Source organism: Euphorbia lathyris, chromosome 4, assembly GCF_963576675.1.
Source record: "Euphorbia lathyris chromosome 4, ddEupLath1.1, whole genome shotgun sequence".
Lineage (NCBI taxonomy): Eukaryota > Viridiplantae > Streptophyta > Magnoliopsida > Malpighiales > Euphorbiaceae > Euphorbia > Euphorbia lathyris.
The window spans coordinates 16,714,665-16,738,878 of NC_088913.1; the positions used below are offsets into that span (position 1 = coordinate 16,714,665).

At 35.3% G+C, this 24,214-nt stretch overlaps 1 protein-coding gene across 1 annotated transcript; it reads right to left on the reverse strand.

The window, feature by feature from the left end:
- Positions 1-18,873: 18,873 nt before the first annotated feature.
- On the reverse strand, positions 18,874-23,253 carry LOC136227355 (BTB/POZ domain-containing protein NPY2). The gene is made up of 5 exons (XM_066015991.1): positions 22,949-23,253; positions 21,878-22,538; positions 20,973-21,042; positions 19,713-20,894; positions 18,874-19,630 (listed from the first exon to the last, which is right to left on the reverse strand). Exons 2-5 carry the CDS (start codon positions 21,940-21,942, stop codon positions 19,082-19,084), a joined length of 1,866 nt encoding a protein of 621 aa, XP_065872063.1. The 5' UTR covers positions 21,943-22,538; positions 22,949-23,253; the 3' UTR covers positions 18,874-19,081.
- Positions 23,254-24,214: the final 961 nt, after the last annotated feature.

The following is a 24,214-nucleotide window of genomic DNA, read 5'->3' on the forward strand; positions in this document are numbered from 1 at the left end:
TGTCCGGTCTAGTATGATTCATTAGGAACATTACACTGCCTATGATCTTAGCATATTCCTCTTGGGAGACACTATTTCCTCCCTTATTGCTTGTTAAATTTACACTAGGATCATAAGGAGTTCTAGCTGGAACTACATCAAAACTGTTAAACTTTTTCAACAGTGTTTCAACATAATGTGATTGTCCTAATGAGTACCCATTTTCTGTCTTAGTAATTTTGATGCCAAGAATTACATCCGCTTCTCCCATGTCTTTCATGTCAAAGTGAGAAGAAAGAAAGGATTTTGTGTCATTAACCACATCTAAGCTTGTCCCTAAGATAAGCATGTCATCTATATATAGGCATATAATCACATAGTTCGAATCACAAGATTTAGAATAGACACATGTATCCGATCCATTAACCACATACCCATTGGAAAGTAAAACACTGTTAAATTTTTCATACCATTGTTTGGGTGCTTGTTTCAACCCATAGAGTGATTTTTTCAATTTGCACACTTTGTCCTCGTGTCCATGTATGACGTGTCCTTCTGGTTGCTGTATATAGATCTCTTCTTCTAAATCCCCATTTAGAAATGCCGTCTTTACATCCATTTGATGTATCACCAAGTTATGAATTGCTGCAATTGCAATAAGAACTCTAATAGTAGAGATTTTAGTAACAGGAGAATATGTGTCAAACTAGTCAATTCCTTTCTTTTGACTATAGCCCACTACAACTAATCTAGCCTTAAATTTTTCAATGGATCCATCAGGCCTCAATTTTTGTTTAAATATCCATTTACACCTTATAGGTCTAGAGCCTTTTGGCAGATCAACTAATTCCCATGTATGGTTGGCCATAATGGAATCTATTTCACTCTTAATAGCTTCTTTCCAAAAATCAGCATCTATAGAGGTAACAGCTTCTTTATATGTTTTTGGGTCTTCTTCTATTAGATAGGCAGACATAATCTCATCAGTAATGTTATCTGGATTTTCTAATAGAAAGGCTGAAATGAAGTCTGGTCCAAAGCTATTTTCTATTCTTCTCCTTTTGCTTCTCCTAGGTTCAAAAGCAACATCATTTTCATTCTCATCCTGAGGTAGAGATGAAGCAGACACAATTGGAGTAGGAAAAGGTAATGGAGTAGAAGCACTAGTTGCCTCACACTGTTTGTCTTTCTTTAGAGGAAAGGTGTTTTCAAAAAATACTACATCTCTAGATTCACATATGCTATAGTCGTTCAGATTCATGAACCTATAAGCGGCACTATTTGAGGCATAACCAATGAAAACACAATCAAAGGTCTTGGGTCCTATGTTAGGCTTTCTAAAGGATGGAAATGCAACTTTAGCAAGACAACCCCAAACTCTCAAAAAATTCAAATTTGGTGCAAACCCCTTCCACAGTTCATAAGGAGTTTTATCTAATTTTTTATGAGGAACCCTATTCAGAATATAGCATGCAGATAGGACAGCTTCCCCCCACATGTTATCAGATAACCCAGAACTAATTAACATGGCATTCATCATTTCTTTAAGAGTTCTATTTTTCCTTTCAGCTATACCGTTTTGTTGAGGTGTATACGGTGCACTAGTCTCATGTACAATGCCATTATTTTCACAAAAGGACTCAAGGAAAAAAGTTCCATATTCTCCTCCCCTATCGGACCTAAGCCTTTTTATTTTCTTATCTAATTGATTTTCTACCTCTGATTTAAACTTAATAAACATATGCTCAGCCTCATCTTTTGATTTCAATAAATACACTTTGGTATATCTAGAGAAGTCATCAACAAAAGTAATGTAATATCTTTTGCCACCTTTGCTAACAGAATTTTTAAAATCAGCTAAATCAGAGTGAATTAAACCAAGCAGTTCTGTGCTTCTATTCTCAACAGGTAAGAAAGGTTTCTTTGCAAATTTTGCTTCCACACATATAGAGCATTTGGAGTTAATTTCAGAATTAGTAACATTTATAACATGCATATTTCCCAATTTTTTAATGGAAGCAAAATTTACGTGTCCTAATCTACCATGCCACAAATCAATAGATTCACTCAAGTAAACGGAAGCAGATGTAGTTGCATTAATTCCAACAGAATTCACATGGACAGTGTTCAAAATAAAGAGGCCATCAGCTAGGTACCCTTTTCCCACAAAAGTCCCATTCCTAGTGAGAATAACCTTATCAGCCTCAAAGATAATTTTTAAACGAGCCTTGTTTAGCAAGCTACCAGAAATAAGATTCCTACGAAGAGCAGGCACATACAACACATTATTTAAAGACAAGCTTTTTCCAGAAGTTAACTTAATTAAAACTGTTCCTTTACCGACAACACCAGCAGTAGTGGTGTTTCCCATGTAGACGCATTCCCCATCGGCAGCGTCCTCAAAGTGATTAAACAGGTCCTTGTTTGAGCATAAGTGCCTTGTAGCTCCAGTATCTAGAACCCAGTCCGTTTTGTTTTCCACCAGATTAGCTTCAACCACAACAGCAGCAATAATTTCTTCATTTTCTACTAGATTGGATTGTGGAGCAGCTCTGTTGTTTGGATTATGATTGGTGTTCTGTTGGTTCTTTCTTTGGTAGCACTGAAATGCCTTGTGGCCAGGTTTACCACATACAAAGCATTCCACTACTTTCTTCTTCTGAATTCTTCCATTCTTCTTGAAAGGCTTGTTTTGGTTTTAGCCTTTTTGGAATTTGGTTGAAGGTCCTTTGTTCCTGTCTTTTGGCACCACAACAGATTCAACAATATTAGCATTAATTAAAACAGCCTTAGAGGAAAGTTGCTTATCTTTCATTCGATTTGCTTCTTCAGTTCTCATGTGGCTGACAAGCTCCTGAAGACTGAAGTCCTTTTTCTTATGCTTCAGATGGTTTCTGAAATCACTCCAGGAGGGTGGAAATTTTTCCAGGAGGACATTTGCTTGCAGCAAATCAGACATTGTCATGCCTTCACCCAGAACTTCAGCAACAAGATTCTCATATTCATGAATCTGATCAATGATGGGTTTTTCATCAACCATTTGATAATTGAGCCATCTTCCAACCACATACTTACGTTTTCCAGCATCATCAGACCCGTATTTTTCTTTGAGGGTATCCCAGATTTCTTTGGCAGATTTCTTATTGACAAAAATATCGAACAGTGGGTTCGACATATGATTCAGCAGATGACCCCTAACAGTTTTGTTGTCTTTTTCGTATTTTGCAGAACGGGTGTCGTACTGCTTAACAATCAGAGACATGGCAGGAGCGTTTGGGTCAGTGGGTGGTTCCTGGACAACAACATAGTCCAGTTCGAGCTGTTCAAAGAAAATTAGAATTTTCTGCGACCATCTCTTATAGTTAAGACCGTCCAGAGGTTCAAGTTTGGAAAGGCCAGGAAGGGATTTCACAATTAAAGCAGACATGATTGCGAAATAGAAGGTCGCTTCAAATTGAGAGAAACTATATAAGGGTTACAGAAAATACGATTGGAATGAACAGAAATCGAGTTGTGCTGTGGCGGTTGCCACTGCCTTGAAAGCGATTTCGGAAGACCGAGGTGCAATCTGTAATTCCGGTCGCTCCCCAAGGTTAACACAGAAGCTTTCGAACCTGTGCACTCAAGGTCGAAGATAATAGAACAGCAAAAGGTTATTTTAAGTGCCCAGAAAGTTTGATTAAAGAGGAATATCGAAAAACTGTGTGTTGAAGAAACTGGAAACTCATGTATTTATAGCCTTCTGAAATAAGAACGTTGAACGTTCACTTACACGTTAGAAGGTGGAGTAAGACCAGGAGAAAAATAAGGTTCCGTTTTTTACTGATTAAAACGTTGAAGAAAAATTCAAACAAGTTAAAACGGATAGAAATAAAAATAAAATTCGGGCCCAGTCCAGTCGGGACGGGCGGGCGTCGCGCGAACGAACGAGCGAGCGCGCGCGTGTGGTATATTTGCTAAAACCTTCTTAACACAATTTAAAGGCTTCTAAAGTCCAATTCTATATATACCCACTCAAATGGTTGTTTGTTTCCCATGTGGGATTGTAAATGTGCTCTTGAGAGCAAAGAGGTTAATGACAAATATACCCACACTTTTAAAGCTATTTCTTATTCAACGCTAAAGCCATTTTATCTAACAGAAGTGACAGTCTTGGAGGGCACTCGGTTTAGAACATATGTAGCTATTAGCAAAGCATCTCCCCAATAGGAAATAGGCAAGTTTGCTTCAGCCGTCATAGATCGAACCATATCAAGGAGAGTTCTATTTCTCCTCTCGGCAACACCATTTTGCTGCAGAGTGTATGAGATAGACAACCGATGCTCTATCCCTTTCTCATCACATACATGATAAGTAACGAGCTAACTAAAAAGTAAAAAATAATAAAAATAAGATAATAGTTAATATTATAAATTAACAGTTGATAACTAACTGCTATTTACTAAACAAAACCTTTATATTACTTATTTTTATTATTATTTTCAATTATTAGATAAACTCAAACCGATTTTAATATCCTAACAATTTTTCAACAAATTCATTTCGTTTAGAAAACCGATTTTTTGAAGTACAAATCATGGAAGCAGACTATTTATGGAGCTAAAACGAAGTAGTATCGGAGAAGAATAAAAAATAGACGTGCACAAGGTAGCGAAAAACGTATTTGTTCGGAAATTGATTTTTTTAATAGCCTTAACTAACTTCAACAATGTTCTGAAGTGGAATCGTGTTTCCCCAAGAACTGGAATACTTGTTCCACAAGAAGTGAAGAACGTGTCATAAAAATCTCAACAAGATTGAAGTAGTGAAAGACTTGTTCTCGATTCGGCTCGTTAGCATCCCTATAACCCGATATGATGCTCCCATTTTGAAATGCTACACATTTTAAGGGTAAAGTCATCCATGGATCCTTAACTTTAGTCTTACTTTCTTTACCAGAGTAACTCTTAAAATCAGACATAAAAGTCCTTTGATTTTTTCGTTCATTATCATAAAACTCAATTAACTTTTAACAATTGAAAGAGCAGTAATCCTCAATTGAAAGCGAAAAAAAATCAATGTTTCATAAAATTGAGATTCAAAAGAATTTGATGTTAATAAGGATATTAATTTTTATAAGTAAGTTTTATGTTATGTTAGTGAATAATAAAGGTAAAAGAATTTGATGTGGGATTTCAAGGTTTAAAGAGTATAAAGAAAAGAAAAGAAAAGAATTTGATTTTTATCCTCTTGGTGGTCGGACAAATCCCAATTACCAAATAGAGAGCTGGAAGTTTGAATGACTAAAATATCCTTGTGTGAACAGACCTTGTTATGGGCAGAAAAGGGAAACAAAGAAAATCTTGTTACTATAAAATGGAGGCTTTGATTAGACTCACTCACTCATTCCCTCCTTAGAAGAACAGGTGGAAGCTTTTTCCCGGCAGCAAAGGGAATGAAAAGCTTCCGACTAGAAGACGATCGACTCTATGTTCTTACGGTACATGGCTGTTATACTTGTTCTTTTTACATTTTTTTATGATTAGAGTTAGGAATATGCTCTCAGGGAGGCGGAAGGGAGTTTTTGTAGGGTGGTTGCCGCCCCTCCCTGAACTCCACCGGATTCATTATCTATTTCAAATAAATAAACCGCCTTACAATCAATCTGATTCCCTTAGATCTTTTCGATTTATTGGCAGTGATGATTCTTTTCAATTTTCGAAATCAGACTGTAAAAAGGAACGAATCGATTTCAATGGCGGGGTAATACGGAGTTGATCGTCCCGTATAACAGCCATGCTCGTTTTTGTTGCTTTTTCTTCTCTGAGAAAAGGGGAATCTGAGCCTACAAACATCAAAATCTATTTCCCCTAGATCTTTTCGATTTATTGGCAGTGATGATTCTTTTCAATATTTGAAATCGGACTGTGAAAAGGAATGATTTGATTTCAATGGCGGGGTAATACGGAGTCGTTCCATATAGCAGCTATGATCATTTTTGTTCTTTTTTATTGTCTGAGAATAGAGTAATCTGAGCCTACAATCTTTCAAAACTATTTCTTTTTTTAATCCAACTCTATTTCTTGTAGGAGATTATTATTTTATATCAGCTAAATATACTGTTGTGTTTTGAATTTTAGTTTCTTTCTAAGAGTTTTAGACTTTTTTTTCTTAATATGGATTTGCATAAAAAAAAAGTATCTATCTTCATGCAGTATCAATATGTAATAGGATGGAAAGTTTTTCAAGGATTTATAGCAATTAATGCTTTTATTCCTTCTTCTTTTTTTCCTAAATAGAATTTTCACTTTTCTTTTTTAATTCAATTTCACATTACCACATATTTTTATTTTTATTTTTATTATTGGTATTTTTTTATTTTTATGATAAATTAGGATTTCCCTAGAAAAAGATAGAAGAGGATCTTCATGCAATTAATGCTTTAATCCATTTTTTCTTTTTCTTTTTTTAAGCATTTTAATTGAAATTTTAACTACATTATTTTGATTTATACCAAATAATGATCTAATTCCATTTATTTATATTCCTAATAAGAATATTCACTTTTTTTTTGTAATTAATTTGATTTCGTTATAGTATTTAATCTCTTTAGTTGTAATTGATAAGTTATATGATGTTTGTCCAAATTCTTAATACGTTTTTTAGGTTCTTGTTGGTTAAATTGATTCCAAATCGAAAACAAGAAACCAATTCAATAGTTATCATATTTAAATAACACATTGTTTAGATTTCAATTTTTGTTCCATTCAATAGTTTAGTCTCTTATAGCGGAACTAAACTATTTAATTATTTAAGTATTTGTACGATTAAACTTTTGAATACAACATAATAAAAGTTCAGAATTAAACAATGTATTTTAAAAATATGAAGACTAAATAATGTGTTATGTAAAAAAAAAAATAAGAACTAATAAATTATTTATTCTTAGGTATGATATATATATATACACACACACATACTAGCTTATTTTCAATATATACACAAGCTTGATTTGGTTATTAACCGTTAGATTACTAGCTTTTTTTTTTTTCTTGTCTGAACAATATTCTTAATTTATATTCCTGTACATAATTATTCTGTGTGAAAACGTTAACATAAGTGCTTAACTATTTCTTTGAACCCAAATTTCATGCATTTATTATAATTAAACACAAAGTAACTCTATAAATTTTTATCCAAAAAAAAAATCTATAATTTTGTATCAATTAAAAAATAGTATAAGTAATTATAAAGTTTCTATATTTTTACCTATCACGTTTATAAATTCCTATATTTTTACTTTAAAAAAAATCTTATGTTTTTTAAAACTAATTTTTTATTTTTTCTCAATTCTTTAGTTCTTAAATTTGAGTTAATAGTCAAAATTAAATTAAATAAAATTTGAAATGTCACTATGTATTAATAATTAAACAACTAGTTTTCCGATTTTATGTTTTGTTTATCATTTTCGACATAATTATAGTCTCTCTAGTAGTATTAAGTAATTGATTTATTAAGTTAGTAGTGTAGAAATTATTTTTGAAAAAAATGAATGAAAACTATTTAAAAAAAATTCCAAAATAGACATAGAACTATATATAAATGTCAATAAAAATATAAGATGATTCAAAAAAAAAATAATAATACAGTAAAATCTTTATATAGGAATACACTTGGGACCGAACTATTTGTATAACAATTGGGAGATTATTACTAAATAGAGTTTGGTATGATAAAATTTCTCAACACTCGTTTTTGTTTCTTTTGGAGGCATGATTAAGGAATATGAAATAATACCACTTGAAATTGGTTAAGATTATCATAAGCATGCATGGTTTATATATAATGTATAGCAATAGACATTAATGGCACAAATTAAATATTTAGAATTTCAATTTAGAGTTTAGGTTTTCAATATATAAATAATTGGAAGAGTTTTATGGGAAAATGTAAACATCAATAAAAATACTAAATATTTATAATTTCAAGTTATAGTTTGTGTTTCGAGCTCATAGATAGTTTCAATATTTTTTTAATATTTTATAATTTAGTTTGAATTCTTAATATATATATATATATATATATATATGTGTAATTATAATTATATATAATTATTACTATATAGAGGCATAGTTTCTAAATGTGAGACTTGAAAATTGTATAACAAATAATGTTTGGGAGGTTATTCCTATTTATAACTGGTCCAAGTTGGGACTGAGTTTTTTTATAACAAAATAGAGGTTATTCCTATATAGAGTATTCTTATATAGAGGTTTTACTGTAAAAATATAAGAGAATTAAATGATAGAATTTTTTATATATTTAAGAGATAAGATATCAATCAAAATAGGTTTATGGTTTTTTGGTAATTATTCATTTAGGCTTCACCTACAAAATAGCACCAATATAAGCTTAACTTTTTAAAAAAGGTATCAATTTAGGCCTCAACAACGAAACGTGACACATCATTCATATTACTCTTTTAAGTTCTGATTTCTCTCTCCACGTATAATTGATAGAACTTAACTGAGTAATATTAATGATGTGTCACGTTTCGTTGTCGAGGTTTAAATTGGTACTCTTTTTAAAACGTTAATCCTATTTTGTATGTGAAGCCTAAATTGATACTTTCCTAAAAACCATAGGCTCATTTTAGTACTTATCCCTATATTTAATATACACAAGTATATAGTCGGCTCTACCGCCTAGAGCCTCCGGTTTAAAGAGGCCTTCAATCTAGAATATATTTCAATTATAATATCCCATTTAAGGGGGCTTTCTATCCTAAATATATTTTAATTACACAAATTTTAGATCTTAATTGTTAAATATTATGTACGTAAATAATTATAATCTATTATTTGAATTTAATTGTAATCATATCTAGAAAAATATAACATAATCAACTAAAATGGAATTGAAAATCGACGACACACGTTAATATTTTTCAATCACCGTCTCTCAGCAAAAATAACATAATAGGAGCACTCCAAAATTTATTTCACAATTTCACTCTTAACATCAAGGATAAAGTATATAAAAAGTTTTGGTTTACCCGATTTGCAAACACAGTCTCATTATTAAAAAAATCGCAAACAAATATTATTGTTTGTGCAATTTGTAGTTAAAACATTTGTGAATCAATTTTTTTATCAAACAATATGATATCCGAGTATCTTAACATTGACTAATTGTTTGAGCGTCTTGTTGTGTCTTCCGTGTACTAACCTGTAAATAGAGTCTGGAGAACTCGTTCTGATAGTCAATCAAGTGCTTAGGAAGGAGTGCATGGTATGGAGTTGACAGATAATGGTTAACGTAACGTAGGATGTGGTTATACATGTCCATATATATGGTTCACACTGAATCCTTCATTCATTATTAGTCCTTTAGACATTAGGATTCCTTCTCCCACTAAGAGTGCAATTCTAGGAGAAATCCTTTGTAATGTAGAACTCTAGTGATATGGGGATTTCCTTTATAAGGGAAACATTTTAATATAAGCTTCTTTAATAATCTGAAGGTCCTATTTATCACACATGGCATTTATTCTGATGGTTTTGATTATGCCACATGTACGATTCTTTTTGCACGATATCATATGCCCTCCCCCCTTGATTCTGAATCCTTGCAGGATTTAGTGAAACAAGTGAGGGGTGAGAAAGGATCCCTTCGGCCTTCGGCTTGGTTTTTTTTTTTCATTTGATCGTGTTTGCCATTTGGACATGTGTCATTTTATAATTTCTTTAGGAGTAGTTTATGTTTATTAACACGCTCTGTCTACGTGTATTGTATTTAACTGGCATGGAGGTCTGTCTACGTCGTATTTTCTTGAAAACGATGGTTGCAATCAATAATTATTATCATTAACTTCTCTACCATTTTCGGTGTTTTCACTTTTTCTAATCTTATAAAGGTGTCATTTCCCTGTTATTTTCTACTTTTGCCATTTCCTAGTTTTTAGAGAAATAAGATTTTTTTATTCCTATATTCCTTTGCTCTAACATTAAGTTCTTTTTTTTTCTTTTTGCCTATTTTGTTTTGTATTTCTTGCCTTTCTTTCATTTTATCTCGTGTGATAGGTTACAAAAAGACACGAGTTAAAGAGGGTGCTTCTTCTAAGGAATTGAGGAAGCCTATTGCTCCCAATCTTTGAAATTTTGAACAACCTTCTATGCTAGGTGATCTTGCATTGATGAAACTGGTTTCTTTTTATCCTGAGTTTGCACATCAAGGGTTCTTGGCTCCTACTCTTGGACATATGATAGCTCGTTCCCTTAAAGGATTTCTATGCTAGTATGAAATCTTTTTGGACAACGGGTATCATCCTCCCTTCCCTCCTGGCGTCGTAAACGTCTTCAATAAGTTGGACATCTATCCTACCCAGTTGTCTCTTAATGGATGGCTAGATTTACTTAAGCTGGTCAAAATATGTGAGGATTTGAACTTTGATTTGATTGGACCTTTGTTCTGTCATTTTGGACTCATTCAGTTAGAAAAAAGGATGAAGCGTTATGGATATCGAAGGCTCCATCAAACCATCCCTCTTCCGTTTCTGATAGGCCTTCTAGTAACAAGAACTTCAAGCCCTCTTTGTTCTAGATCTTCCTATTAAAAGATGAAGGAGGAAAGCTTTTGGATGGGGCTCTATATCCTGAGGGATTCCTTTTCGGCGCCTCTTGGAACTCTGCTACTATGAAAAGGATAATTTTTATGAGTTGGCTCCATTTCTCCTCAGGAGAAACACATACATACTTACCGAACCAAGCTTGGCATTTACTTTCCTCCAAGAGAAGTTGTTGACTTCTATGGCTGAGAACATGCCTTTCATGCTCAAAGATCTCGAGGCATAGTTTATAAAGAGGGAACACGATAAGTTGCTCGCATGTGTGTATTGAACAGGTCGTTCTTATCTTTTGAGGGCCTTTCCCGAAGCCTCGCTCATAACCTTCTGACAAGCGCCTTCAAGAGCCTTTACCTTCCCTTGGACATCATCATAAAGCGACTTCTGAGTCGCCAATTCAGTACCAAGGTTCTCCAACTCTTTGGCTCGTTCAGCATCCCTTTGGAGAGCGCCCTCCGCGAAATTGATAATCTGCATATAAAACGGCTCGTGAATAAAAAGGGCGAATAGAAACATGCGATTACTATGGACACAAGATCCTTGAAAGGGAATGACAAGCCTCTACCCCCAAAACAACAATATACCTCTATGGCACGCTTCTCAATCCCCTCCATTGCAGTAGGAAGCGGTACTTGTTCTCGCACACGGGAAGCAGAGGGGAGCCGCCCAAGGACATTGCATATGGAAGAGACAATGTCCTTACAAGAAAAACTCACGGCCATACCAAAGGTCCTAGTCCACCACCCGCTGATGTCGGGAATCGGCTACGAATGCATAAGGAGAAAGATCAGGAGAACAGCAGATAACTCATGAGGAAAAGTTAACAACATAAAAAAAGGGGGGAATGGATTGAGATACCTCGTGAATTGGAGTACTGCTCTTTCCTTTGGACGGGGCGGATACGGGTGTGCCGCCAACAGTGAGGGACACAGATGTGTTTTTCTTTCTGGGACGAGAAGACTCTGTATCCGCATTATGCTTCCGCTTCCTAGTTAAGGGAAGGTCCTCGGAAGCAGAAGCTGGACCTTGTGAAACGGAGGCCCTTACGGGAGAAGCCGCCTCAATAGAAGTAATCGCCCCTCCAGGAGAATTCGCCCCTGCAACGGAAGTGGTCCCCGCCATCCGCCTCTTCCTTCTCGCTAGGGCTTTCGCCTCCCGATCTGCAGCGAGTTGAGATAAAGGATCACCCCTGCAAAGGGTTAAAAGAAATCATCAACTTGGAAATAAAAAAATACCTTGAACAAAAACGCGATAAGGGATATAGACAACGCGATCTCCCTCGCGGTAGGCAATCGCTACTCGGCTCCTTAGCATATGGAAGGCCTGATCATATGTCCATACGAAAGGAGGCGTACTCTTCAAGAACTTTATAACAGCGGATTCTTCCTCACTGGGGTAACCGAAGTTCAAACTCTTTACATTGGGCCGGCCCCAGCAGCGAAGGAAGTTTGGACTCCCTTTATTAAACTTGATAAAGAAGTAAGATCGGTCCCACTCGCGGATCTTGTTCAGCTTCTCGTCGAAACCATAGTAACCGCTCTGACGGATGAAAGTGAAATACCCCGCCGAACTTTTGAAATGATGAAGCTTGGAGAAAATTTTGAGCGAGAAGGGAACCTCCAGACAATCCGCCAGAAATTTGTCCAGAGTTAAGTCGGCCCATCCGTTGGGATGCAATTGACCAGGTGCGATTCCGTAACCGCCAAGGACGGAGGCAATCTCATCCGCCAGCGGATACGTGAAACCGCAGATAATCTGGGCGACGAAAATGGTGAAATACCCCTTTGGGTAGTCGCCCGGTCCTCTATCCTCCCCGGAAATGAGGGCTTCGAGACCTTGAAGCCAAGAATACTGCTCCCGTAAGTCATCAATTGTCTCCTGACAAACTAGGCTTCCCGATCTGTCCTTCTTCGGTAACAAACGAGGGGTTGGGACAGGTGGCGGAATCAACTTTTTAGGGTCAAAACCTAAACCCTCATCAGATGTATTCGCTAGGTGGAGGAAGTCGGCGGGATGAGAATCAGACCCAGGAGAGCTGGTTAAAGCTTCATCAACCATCTCATCGACCTCATGAGATACCTCGCGGACGTAATTTTCGTCGAACGGTGCGAAGTCTAGGTCAGGGTTCGACATATTGATGAAGAAAAATGAACAGAAGTAAAGAGTCGAGCGAGGTACAAGTTGTGGAAAGGAAAACTTACATATGAAAGACTACACAGAGAAGAATGAACGCGAAGAGGTTGATGCCGGAAAAGAAACGACGATGCCGGAAAAGAAACGATGGACAAGGAAATTCACAATTTTTCAATTTTGAATATCCAGACAAAAACGAAGAGTCCCCTATAAAAAGACCCTAAAGGGCTCTTGTCAAATTAAGGGGGAGGCATGTGATGACCCGCGAAGCCAAACCGGGCCGAATTCATTACACGGGCCCAGCCCATACTTAGACCCATGGTCTAGGATCGGATGGGACCCGAATAGAGCCCGAATAGAGGAAGCGGGTGAAGTAAGTAACTGCCCCGAATTCCTAAATGGAGCATCAAAACTCCCACTCAGAACAAACGATACCACGTTTGTTGCCACGAAAGCCACGAAAGGGACATGGCCTAAAAAGGAGTAACCGCCCTCGGAACGTGGCCTGGAAGGAGTAACCGCCCTCGGCGGTTACTTAAGAACACTTATAAAAAGCCATAAGGCCAAAGGGGAGAGGTACGTTCACTTTTTTCCCCGTAATGCTATTATTACCAACCTTCATATAAAAGAACTGACTAGATCGTCGGAGAGTTTTTCCGGAGATCCCGTCTCCGGTTCTGTTTTGCAGGTAACTCCGGCGGAGATCATCAAATCGGATTCTGCAAGTTATCAACTAGATTAACCAGTTTAGGGAACACAGATCATAGGAATAGGAAGAGAAATCAATCATAGGAATGGGAACACATACACATTGCATAATTTGAAAGACAAATCTAGTCTTCAGACCACCTCACCTCATATTTGGGGAAACACATAGGAAATAAAGAAAAAATAATGGCAGAAGAAGATAGGAGATTAGGCAGATGTGTAGCATGCACATCTCAGAAAAAAGGGGGCAGAGAAGAATGTATCATGAAACCCTATTTTAAGTCCAACGTCACTGTGTTTCACGCTGCTCTTAAAAACCCTAAGAGCAGTGTGGAACTCAGTGATGTTGGACTTAAAATAGGATTTCATAATACATTCTTCTCTGCACCCTTTTCTTTGAAATATGCACACTACACATCTACCTAATCTCCTATCTTCTTCTGCCATTACTTTTTCTTTATTGTTACGGAAAATGCAAGAGCTAAGGAAAACATCAATTTTGTAAATCAGATTTCCTTTTCGAATGATGAAATCCGTTGCCAATTCATATGAAAATTAATAGTTTCATGAAATACCTTCAAAACATATGATTGAATCTATACAAAGAGAATATAGAGCGGAGATGTAGAAACAAGTTAAACTTATTATCATTCAAAAAGTACCATATCCAAATAAGGCAATGGCAAAACTAAACGGAGCTCCAATATTACTGTGTGATATGAAAAGATTGCATCTTCAGAATGGCAGATAAAATTCCAAATCCTATGTGCATTACATAGTTAAACCTATATGTCCAATCCAATGAAATTTGCATACATATGAATAGGAACACATTCACATTGCAGTGCATAAACTAAAAGACAAGTCAGTCTTCAGAACACCTCACCTGATATTGTTCTTCAGGTCTATGTGAAAAGATCCAAGATCTCCCTGTTTCCACCTCAAAAGGAATCCAAATCAAAATAACTTTACCCCTTATACTCCTACTTATATTAAACCCAAGAAATATCCCCAAATTGGGAAAAAAAACACCCAATTCCGAAATTGATTACTCGTTTTGGGAAAAAAATAGTAGCAAACCCTAAAACACTTGGAAAGTAAAATTTCAAAACACAAGAAAACAGAGCTAACTAAAATATAGCTGATAATCTCCACAAAAGAAATTGATTTTAAAGCTAGGCTTAGGCTCAGATTCCCTTTTCCTCAGACAAGAACAAAGGAACAAAAACGACCATGGCTGCTATACGGGACGATCAACTCCGTATTACCCTGCCATTGAAATCGAATTGTTTCTTTTCACGTCTGATTTTGAAAATGGAAAATAATCATCACAGCCAATAAATCGAAAGTTCAGGGGAATTAGATGCATGCATCTTTCAGTCGGACTCTGTAAAGCGGTTTATTTGATAATGAAACCCACCGGTGAAATTAATCATCGGCTCCGCTGCACTTCAGGGAGGGGCGGCAACCACCCTACAAGAACTCCCTTCTGCCTCCCTGAGAGCAAAGCCTCATGTTCTTACCTGAAATCAAGTACCTTATTTTTTTAAACCTGTTCATCTATGGAGGGAGGGAGGTGAGTGAATGAGTCTAATTTTACAGTGAAGCCTCCATTTTATAGTAGCAAGCTTTTGTTTATTTCCCTTGATTACCCTTTTCCGCCCAGAACAAGGTCATTCAAACTTCCATATCTAAAATTGGTAATTGGAGCGTAATTATGTCTGTCCTGTCCAAACAAGGAGATCTTCAAAATCAAATTGTTTGTGCGTGTGAGGTTAAATTACATCATAGTCCTTTGATTAATTCATTTTTAACAAATTAACCCTCTATTAAATAGAGATGGTTTATTTTTTAACACATTAAGTCCATCTTCAGCGATCCAATATATATATGTGGTTCAAACTCTATTTAACACGTCCAGTGGCAGATGCAGGGGGGTTAAAATATAAAAATACCTCTAAAGTTTTGGGTCAGGAACAATTTTACCCCTAACATCTAAAATGGTGCAACTTTATCCCTAATGTTGGAAGCCAAAAACAGTTTTACCCTTAACGTTGATAAATTGGGTCAATTTGAGAAATAATTCATCAAATTGTCTTCTCGGTCATAAATCTTGTCATCTACACTTCACGAGTGCGTTATTTTATCAGTAACAAATCACAAACATATGTTGGAATGTGAAAAAATAAGAAAAATATATTAAAAATATACTGTCTTTTGGACGAATTAGACAAAAAAAATCAAAAAATGCACTGAATTTATAAATACTAATCTCCAATTTTATTATTAAATTACAAAAAACATTATATCATTTTTTTTTAGAACAAATTGATATGCAATTGGTGCAAAATAAAGAAAAAAAATGACTATATGTTATTTTATTTTTTTTTGGTAAGAAAATGACTATATGTTATAATAGTGTCTGAAATTGATCCAATTTATCAACGTTATGAGTAAAATTGCTCTTGGCTACAAACATTAGGGGTAAAATTAAATCATTTTAGACGTTAGGGGTAAAATTGCTCCTGATCCAAAACGTTAAAGGTATTTTTGCTCTTGGCTACAAACATTAGTTTAAAAAAAAAAAAATTACGTAGAATTTTGTCCCTCCTCCCTCAAATCCTGGATCCGTCACTGAACACGTGAATTGATAATATAAATTGTCAAAACATATCATTTTATAACTATTATTAACGTACAAAGAATAATAATATTCTCACTGTTTTACACATATTAGTCATTCAACCTTCTACCTTGTATTTGGTAATTAGCTTAATTACGTCTGTCTGAGCAAGAGCTTCAAAATCAAATTCTGTTAAAGTACATCATGCTCCTTCAACTTTAATTTTATTTTCTTTATGCTCTTTAATTTAAACTTTAAAATCCCATGTAAAATATTGAGATAAGTACAAGAAAACAAACGTAAAATTACTTATACAAATAAACACCTTAAAATTATTAAGTCCAAAGAATCGAATTTTATGTTTCAAATCACCGTGAAAAAAACAATTTCTCCAAAAAAAAAAATTTCTAACCAAACAATACCTAAATAACATTAAAATCAAATAAGCTTAAAATTTAAAATTACTTAAAATATTATTTTTATCATTCTACAATTAAGGATTACTTGCTATTTGAGTCGTTAGAAGCTAATCAATTTTTATGTTAATGAAAAAAACTCAAAACTTTTATATCTGATTTTAAGAGTTTGATGTGGTAAAGTAAGACCGACTAAAATTAAAGATCAATGGATGACTTTACTCTTAAAATGTGTAGCATTTAAAAATGGGAGCATTATAGGGATGTTAACTAGCTGATTTGAGATCAAACATTGGTATGCTCAATATTGGCTCTCGTTAATGTCTGGTGGTGGTGTGTTGATTGGTGTTTGGAGCTAACTAAACAGATTCATTATACATATATAGAATAACATATGAGATAATTAAAAAAATAGTTATATAACATATTTTACATGAGTTTAAACGATAAAATAATTAATTGCATATCATGGCCGAGCTGCAAGAATAGTAGCTATTACCAGTAGGGATGGCAACGGGTAGGATATCCACGGGTAGTGTCAATCTCAAACCCTTACCCGTTAAGAATCAATAAATAAAACAAAAAATAATATACATTTAACAAAGTATAAATTTAATAAATCATCTATCTAAAAATTCAGCAAACTGAACCTTAATGGTTAAAAACAAAAGATTGGGGTTCAAATCTCATATTTACATCTAAAAAACAATAATATCTTTTAATATATAAAAGAGTGGTGACAGGTAACAAATACCCTGGGATATTTCCATACGCACCCTAATATCCTAACGAATAATGGTTTTGATCTCATACCTTACAGGGTACGGATAGTCCCATTAGGGTTGGGTAGTGTCGGGTACCCACGAATACAGTACTAGTTGTCATCCTTAATTACTGGTGGTCGGAGAAGAAAAACTCATAGATCTCAAACGGCCCTGTTAACGGAATGATTGCATATGGGCAGTAACTGCTAGTGCTACTGGTGTGGATGACAAAGTAGAGAGAGATAACTGAGAAGGGAGAATGAGATTAGTCTTTAGTGTTTGGAACTTTAAATTCTTAATTTTCGGACTAACCAAAAACCCAACTACATTGTCCCCACTGTAAATCGTCTCTATCGTCTCAATGTGAATCCGTCTCTAACTATATGTATACATCTTCAATCTATTACTAATAATGACAATTAGACCAGGGCATGGGTCGGCGAGCCCGTCTAAGCCCAGGCCCATTTAGCCGAGCTTGGACATATGAAATTGGTGTCAGGCTCGGTCCGTATAAGCCCGCCAGAAATTGGGTGGGATTGGGCTATATGAATTTTCCATTGGGCCGACCAGCTCGATATATATATATATATATTTATATATATTACTATCTCCGTTTCATATTACATGTCTTTCTGGAGATTCTTTTCTGTTCCATATTACATGTCATTTTATATGATCAGTACAGCTTAAGTCATCTTTTTTTCTATTATAAAATGTGGGTTTATGGAAATTAATTGGAATAATGTATTTATTATAGAATAAATAAATATTGGAATCAATAAATAAAGGGTAACAATGTCTTTTTTTCTAATATCTTTAATCTCTAAAAAGACATGTAATATGAAACGGGTGGAGTATAATTTATAAGGCTTAATATATCATTTACCCCCTGAACTTGTCCAAAATGGTTGATTGGCCCCCTGAACTTTCAAAGTGTCTTGATAGCCCCTGAACTTGTGTAAAATGTAATCAATTAATCACTCGGTTGTAAAAAAAGTAAGTCAAATACGAAAGATATATTACACGTGTCTTAGAATGTTATTACATACTTCATAAAATAGATTAAAACATGTTAAAAAAGAAGTTCTTACTTATTCGACTATAAACACTTTCTTCTCTAATATTATAATCGCATACCCCGATCTTGGTCGTTTTACTTAAGATGTGTGCAACATATCTTCCGTATTTAACTTACTTTTTTACAACCGAGTGATTAATTGATTACATTTTATGCAAGTTCAGGGGGCTAACTGAACATTTTATGCAAGTTCATGGAACTATCGAGACACTTTGAAAGTTCAGGGGACCAATCAACCATTTTGGACAAGTTCAGGAGGCAAATGATGTATTAAGCCAATTTATAACTATAAATTAATTATATTTTTTTTTATAAAAAGTTGGTATGATATTTTATTTTTTTTTTTTTTAATATACAGATGGACTTAGACAGGCGGGCTTGAAATTCATATTTTATGCCTGAGTCCAGTCCGAACCAAACTCAATTTATTGCGGGCTGGACTAGGCTTAGACTCATCAGGTTTTATTAAAAACCCAGTCCAGCCCATGCCCAAGTCATTGACAATAGAGCGCACACTCGGAATGGAAATTATGAAATTCATGACTATTAGATCATTGCAAAAAAAAAAAAAAAAGAAGACTCACATATGACTTTTCTATTATAAATTTGTTAATAATAATTGAGTTAGATCATATCATATTGCAAAATGGACTCACAGATGACTTTTCTATTATAAATCTTCTTCCAAACTATATATTAAATATCATTGATTTAGACTAAGTGAAAAAACCCCCCAAAAAAAAAGAACTCTATGCAAGTCAAGTCAAGTCATTTCTATTAAGAAACAGAATGTCTTCTGTTTCTTGAAGGTGTAGATTTAGCTTCTTCTGGGTTAGCAGAACCAAGACTATCCGATGAATCCGACCCGCTGTTTTCGCCTTTTTCTCCTTTGCTTGACCAAAGCTTCGCAAAGATCTTCTTCGTCTTCATCAATCCTTTCATTTTGCTACTTGCAGATCTATCTATACTATGTTTAACATCTCCACCACCATTACTCAACCTCAACGAAGCTATTTCTGCTTTGAGCGCCCGCAGTTCCTCCGCTGTAGCCACTGCATCCCAATCCTCCTCCGGGTTCGTTGCAGCTGATCTTGAGCTCCCATATGATCCGTTCTTCAGATCCCTTAGGCCTCTCGGGAGGTCAGGAGTGCTGCTGCCTGATGTGGCAGCCACCCGGACCTGCTCGAAAAAGAGTACTTGCACAACTACTCGGAGTGGAAGGCGCTCGTTCTGCACTGCGTGTAAGCAGGCATCGACGGATAGCTTCTTGCAATCCATTAACTTGCAGATCTTCTTCCTCTCGCTTTTCGTAATCCCCGGATGCTCCTACAATGTAGCACCTCTAGATATCAGTATATCAGTATGCAAGGTTTTTTTTTTATTAAAGAGTAATTTGGGAAGTTTTTACCTTGAGAAACATGTCGATTGCTCGGTATAGCGCATCATGAGCAGGGCGGGATATGCCAGTGACCATTTCAGCAAGCTCAACAAACTTCGACACGGGTAGATTGGGATCCTTTGCGATTTCAGCGAGGTATCCATCTATCAGTTTCGCCACCATGAGCTTGGAAGCATTTGATAAAATCCCCGGAATTCGTATCTCCTGTACTTCATTGCCATTGTTTGCTGATTCAATTTCGGTATTCGAATCCTGCATCAGAAACTCTTCCACTATTTTCTTTACCATATCAACGTCATACATCATACTCTCCCCATCTGCAGTTCGTATCACGAGGTCAGAGACCGACGCCTCCTCGAGTTGTTGTCCTATTCTCCTTATTAGCAGCTCCTTAGTAATCTCCCCGAGGTCTACGTATATGGCTGCTTTTAATAACTTCAGCAAGAAACTACACGAAACACTGCCTCTTTCTGCAGGCAATAGCTGCACGATTGTATCGACAGTTGATTTATACTTTGCAGCTTCACCGCATTGGATCACACCCTTGCTTAAACCTTGTAGTCTTCTGTAAGCGTAAGCTTTCAAGGCTTCTCCGATCACATCGTTAGAAAGTATAGCCCTCAATTTAATTGCCACAATGACACGCTTATATAAATCGATATCCAGATCACACAAATCCTCAACCCACCAGTCCTTTGGCACTGCACGGTTTCTCATACCGTTTGTTGCATTCGGATCATGCCCGTTTTCCTCAGGGAGTTTCTTCCGGTTATAGCTGTAGGACCAGTCAACTTTTGATATGTCAACACAGGCCCGGGATGCTACAGCATCAACACAATTACTCATTAGCTTCAGTTCCTCACATAGTGGCAGCAGAGGCCTTGTGGTTTGCAGCGCAACGATTGAGTCCTTCCAGCTACGGAAAATGCCGGAGCTAAGGAAAACATCAATTTTGTAAGTCAGATTCCCTTTTTCAATGATTTCATTCATTCCTAAGTATTCAGCTGCACAACGAGCCCCGATGACATTGTAAGCATTAAGGGTCACTATCATGCCGTAACAGAATTTGGCACATATCTCGAATGCAGCAGGGCCACCGGGAATATCAGAAATGTCAACTTCATCACAGTTATCTTCATTGACAGCTGCAGCTGACTTCTGCAAGCGAGCACATTTCGACAGAAGAGGAAACTGCAAAACCAGTTTCTTCAACTGTTAATATCATACCGCTTTTCGATAACACAGACTACAAAGGAAGGATTACCGTACCTTATGCAGATAGAACGTTACATCCCCTACGTTAATGATGAAATCCGTTGCCAATTCATTAGCCACAGACCTGCATATGGAGGATATCAGAACGGAGATGTAGAAACAAGTTAAGCTCATAATCATTCAAAAAGTACCATATCCAAACAAACCAATGGATTAATTAAATGGAGCTCTTGACCTTAAATGCGAGAATGACAGATAAAATTTCAAATTCTTTGTGCATTACATAGTTAAACCAAGATGATCCATGAACATCACGGCAAGTAAAGTTCAAACAAACTTGGCAAGTAATACAAGTAGTATTAACTTCAATACAATTGAAGTTCTAGGCAAATGACAACTAAACAACGAGATCAAGCAACTATTAACGATGAATGAAGTCCCTTGAATCTTCAAGGTGATTATTTAGCTGAAAGTTCATGGCTTTCTAGTAAAATCCGTAGCATCGATCCCTACCTTTCATACTCTAAGCTACGAAGTATGAATTACAAGTCTTCAATTCTTATATAATCCAACATCATCTTATTCAGTGCTCAACATTTTCCTTATATAGCTATTCAGGTCCGTTAGGCATGCTAAAAATGGCCTATTTCCGATGCATATACTATGTGTCGTTTGGTTCTCCTTTTGACACCTAATTTGGATGGAAAATCATCTAATATCTACCCCGCTATTAGCAACAGCTGAACCAAACACCGAAACACACCCTATATGTCCAATCCAATGAAATTTGCATAAATACTAGATGAACCAGTTTACATGTACAACTTGGGAAGAGAAATCAATCATAGGTGAAACGAATTTATAATAGAAAGAGAAATCAATCATACACCAACACATTCACATTGCAATGCATAAACTAAAAGACACAGAATGTGGACAAGTCTTTCAGAACATCTCACCTGATACTGTTCTTCACATCCGTCTGAAAAGAGTCCGGCTTGGATCCGAGTTTCATAAACTTCATTCTTAAAACAAAGTAAAAAGATCCAAGATCTCCCTGTTTGTTTCCACCTCAAAAGGACTCCAAATCAATAAACTTTACCCCTTATACTCACTACTTACATTCTCAATAAAACAACACACAAACCCAAGAAATATCCCAAAATTGGAAAAAAACACAGTGGGGACCCTATTCCTAAATTGGAAGAGACTCTTCAATAAGGATCTGAAAAATAGGGTCTAATAGAGTGAGTGAAGAAGATGGGGATTGATTGAGTGATTTTTTAAGAAAAGGATCTCTTATAGAACAAGAAAAAGAAAACTAAAAAAAATGGTTGTTTCCTAAACCAGAGGCAAACCCCAAGGAGTTAGGGCTTGATGAATCAGCAAAGGAGACATAGCCACTAAACAAATCAGAAATTCAAAACCATAAAATCTGACTCCACCTCACTCTTTTTTTCCCCCAATTTCTTTATCCTTTTTTCCCCTCTCTGATGACTCTGCAACTTTCTTTGCCTCTCATTTATTTCAAGATGACATCTAAGTTTTCAAGTTCCAAACTTTGACATGTATAAACTACTATAAACAATGCTGGTATATTCTTTTTTTTTTTACCGTTACCTGCAACAGAAAACAACATCTTGGTATCAGTTGAAGAAGCCACCAAAACAGTAGACAACAAGCATCTATCTCTGATTTTATCTATTTATTTATTAAACTAGATGGGAATAACAAGTAATAATGAACAATCAGCCATTAACTACCAACAGGAAAATCACAAAATCAAAGCTGGAATCTGAGGAATCTACCAGAATGTAAGTATTAACAGAAATCTATTTAAATAATCAACTTGGAACCCAAAAGACAAGTCCCAAAAGCAACTCTCCGTGTAAAACCCAGCAAAACCCAAGACTAAAAAATGCATAAAACAAAAAATCTAGAGAACCCCCATTTGAAAAACAGAGTAAAAATCAAGGCTTTAACACTGAAAATGAAAATAGAGATCTAAAAAGGGGGGAAAAGTGACTCACCATGAAGAACAAGTAATTAGGGTTGAAATAAAAATCCAAACTTTAGTAATTTGATTGGGAGGAAGGAGGAAGGGTATTGATTGAATTTAAGAGGGGGCACAGCACAGTACTCATTACTCGCCACCTTTGCTAAGCTATGCACGCCAAAAGCTGACACAAAAAGCTTAGCTTTTTTTGTTGTTGGTTGCACAAAACTAAACCAAACCCTCTTTTATTAAAGAAATTTAGTAACTTTGATTGCTTCTTAATTGGCTCATTTACTTCATCACTCTATACTCTACTTCTCCTCTTCCCCTATCCAACCAATGCTATACAAGGCTTTTCTTCTTTTCTGTGTGCATCATTTTTAATACTGTGAAAAAAAGAAAAGGGGGAAATTGAATTTATAACTTGTATAGTAAATTGATCACATAATTAGGGATTTTTTTTGTTTTTAAAGATAAAGTATAAATTTAGCTTTAGGATTATTGTGTACATATGAAAATTTACAATAACATTGGTTAGAAAGTGCAATTTCAAATCAAATATCGTGACACATGGACAAAATGGATGCTTGCTGGTTGAGCTTGAATGTGAGATGTGGGGCGGCTATAATTAAGAATAAGTGTTATTTAGTTGTCGCCTTGTTCCCATTTCCATGATGAGCTCATTGGAGCACGAAAAAAGATCAGTGAGCATCAGAAGCGAATAAGGTTAAATTTCGGTAGTTTTAATGAGATTTCCAACACATATTTGGTATTCCAACAAATTGTGCCAAATATTGCAAAGAAAACAGTATAATTCATTAAAAAAAATAAGGTGTAATTTCATGTTCTAGCCATTCTTTTATCACTCTGGTCATTCAATTAGTTTTGAAATAACACATCTTCTATTAATATAAAAAAGAATCATTTCTCATTAAAGATGTTTTGAAATTGCATTGTCTAGTAAATATTAGGTTTAAAACTGTACTATTTTATACGTGGACGCTAAATATGTTATTTTCTAATAATCATAAAGCTAAATTTATTCAGTATCCTTTTTCATATTATCCTCTTAAAAAAAATTATAAACATAATTTTCTCTTGTCTGGTTTTAGAATGCATACCGAACCAAAGTTCAAAGCATCTGTTTCATAAAATAAAATAAATCCATTCATTTCTATATTGTTGCAATTGAGAAAGTTATCACAATTGTTTAATCTTTGATTCTTTACTTCTCTTTAATTGATTAATTTCTATCCGCTACTAAAAAGAATAAATGATAGAATTTTTTTATAGCTTATTC

Bases quoted from the DNA above. Each gene is read 5' to 3' on its own strand.
- LOC136227355 (XM_066015991.1), bottom strand. From the start codon at position 21,942: ATGAAGTTTATGAAACTCGGATCCAAGCCGGACTCTTTTCAGACGGAT. The intron at 20,895-20,972 runs GTACGGTAATCC...CTGGTTTTGCAG, and splicing joins TAACGTTCTATCTGCATAAG to TTTCCTCTTCTGTCGAAATG. The intron at 19,631-19,712 runs GTAAAAACTTCC...GCTACATTGTAG, and splicing joins CAATCGACATGTTTCTCAAG to GAGCATCCGGGGATTACGAA.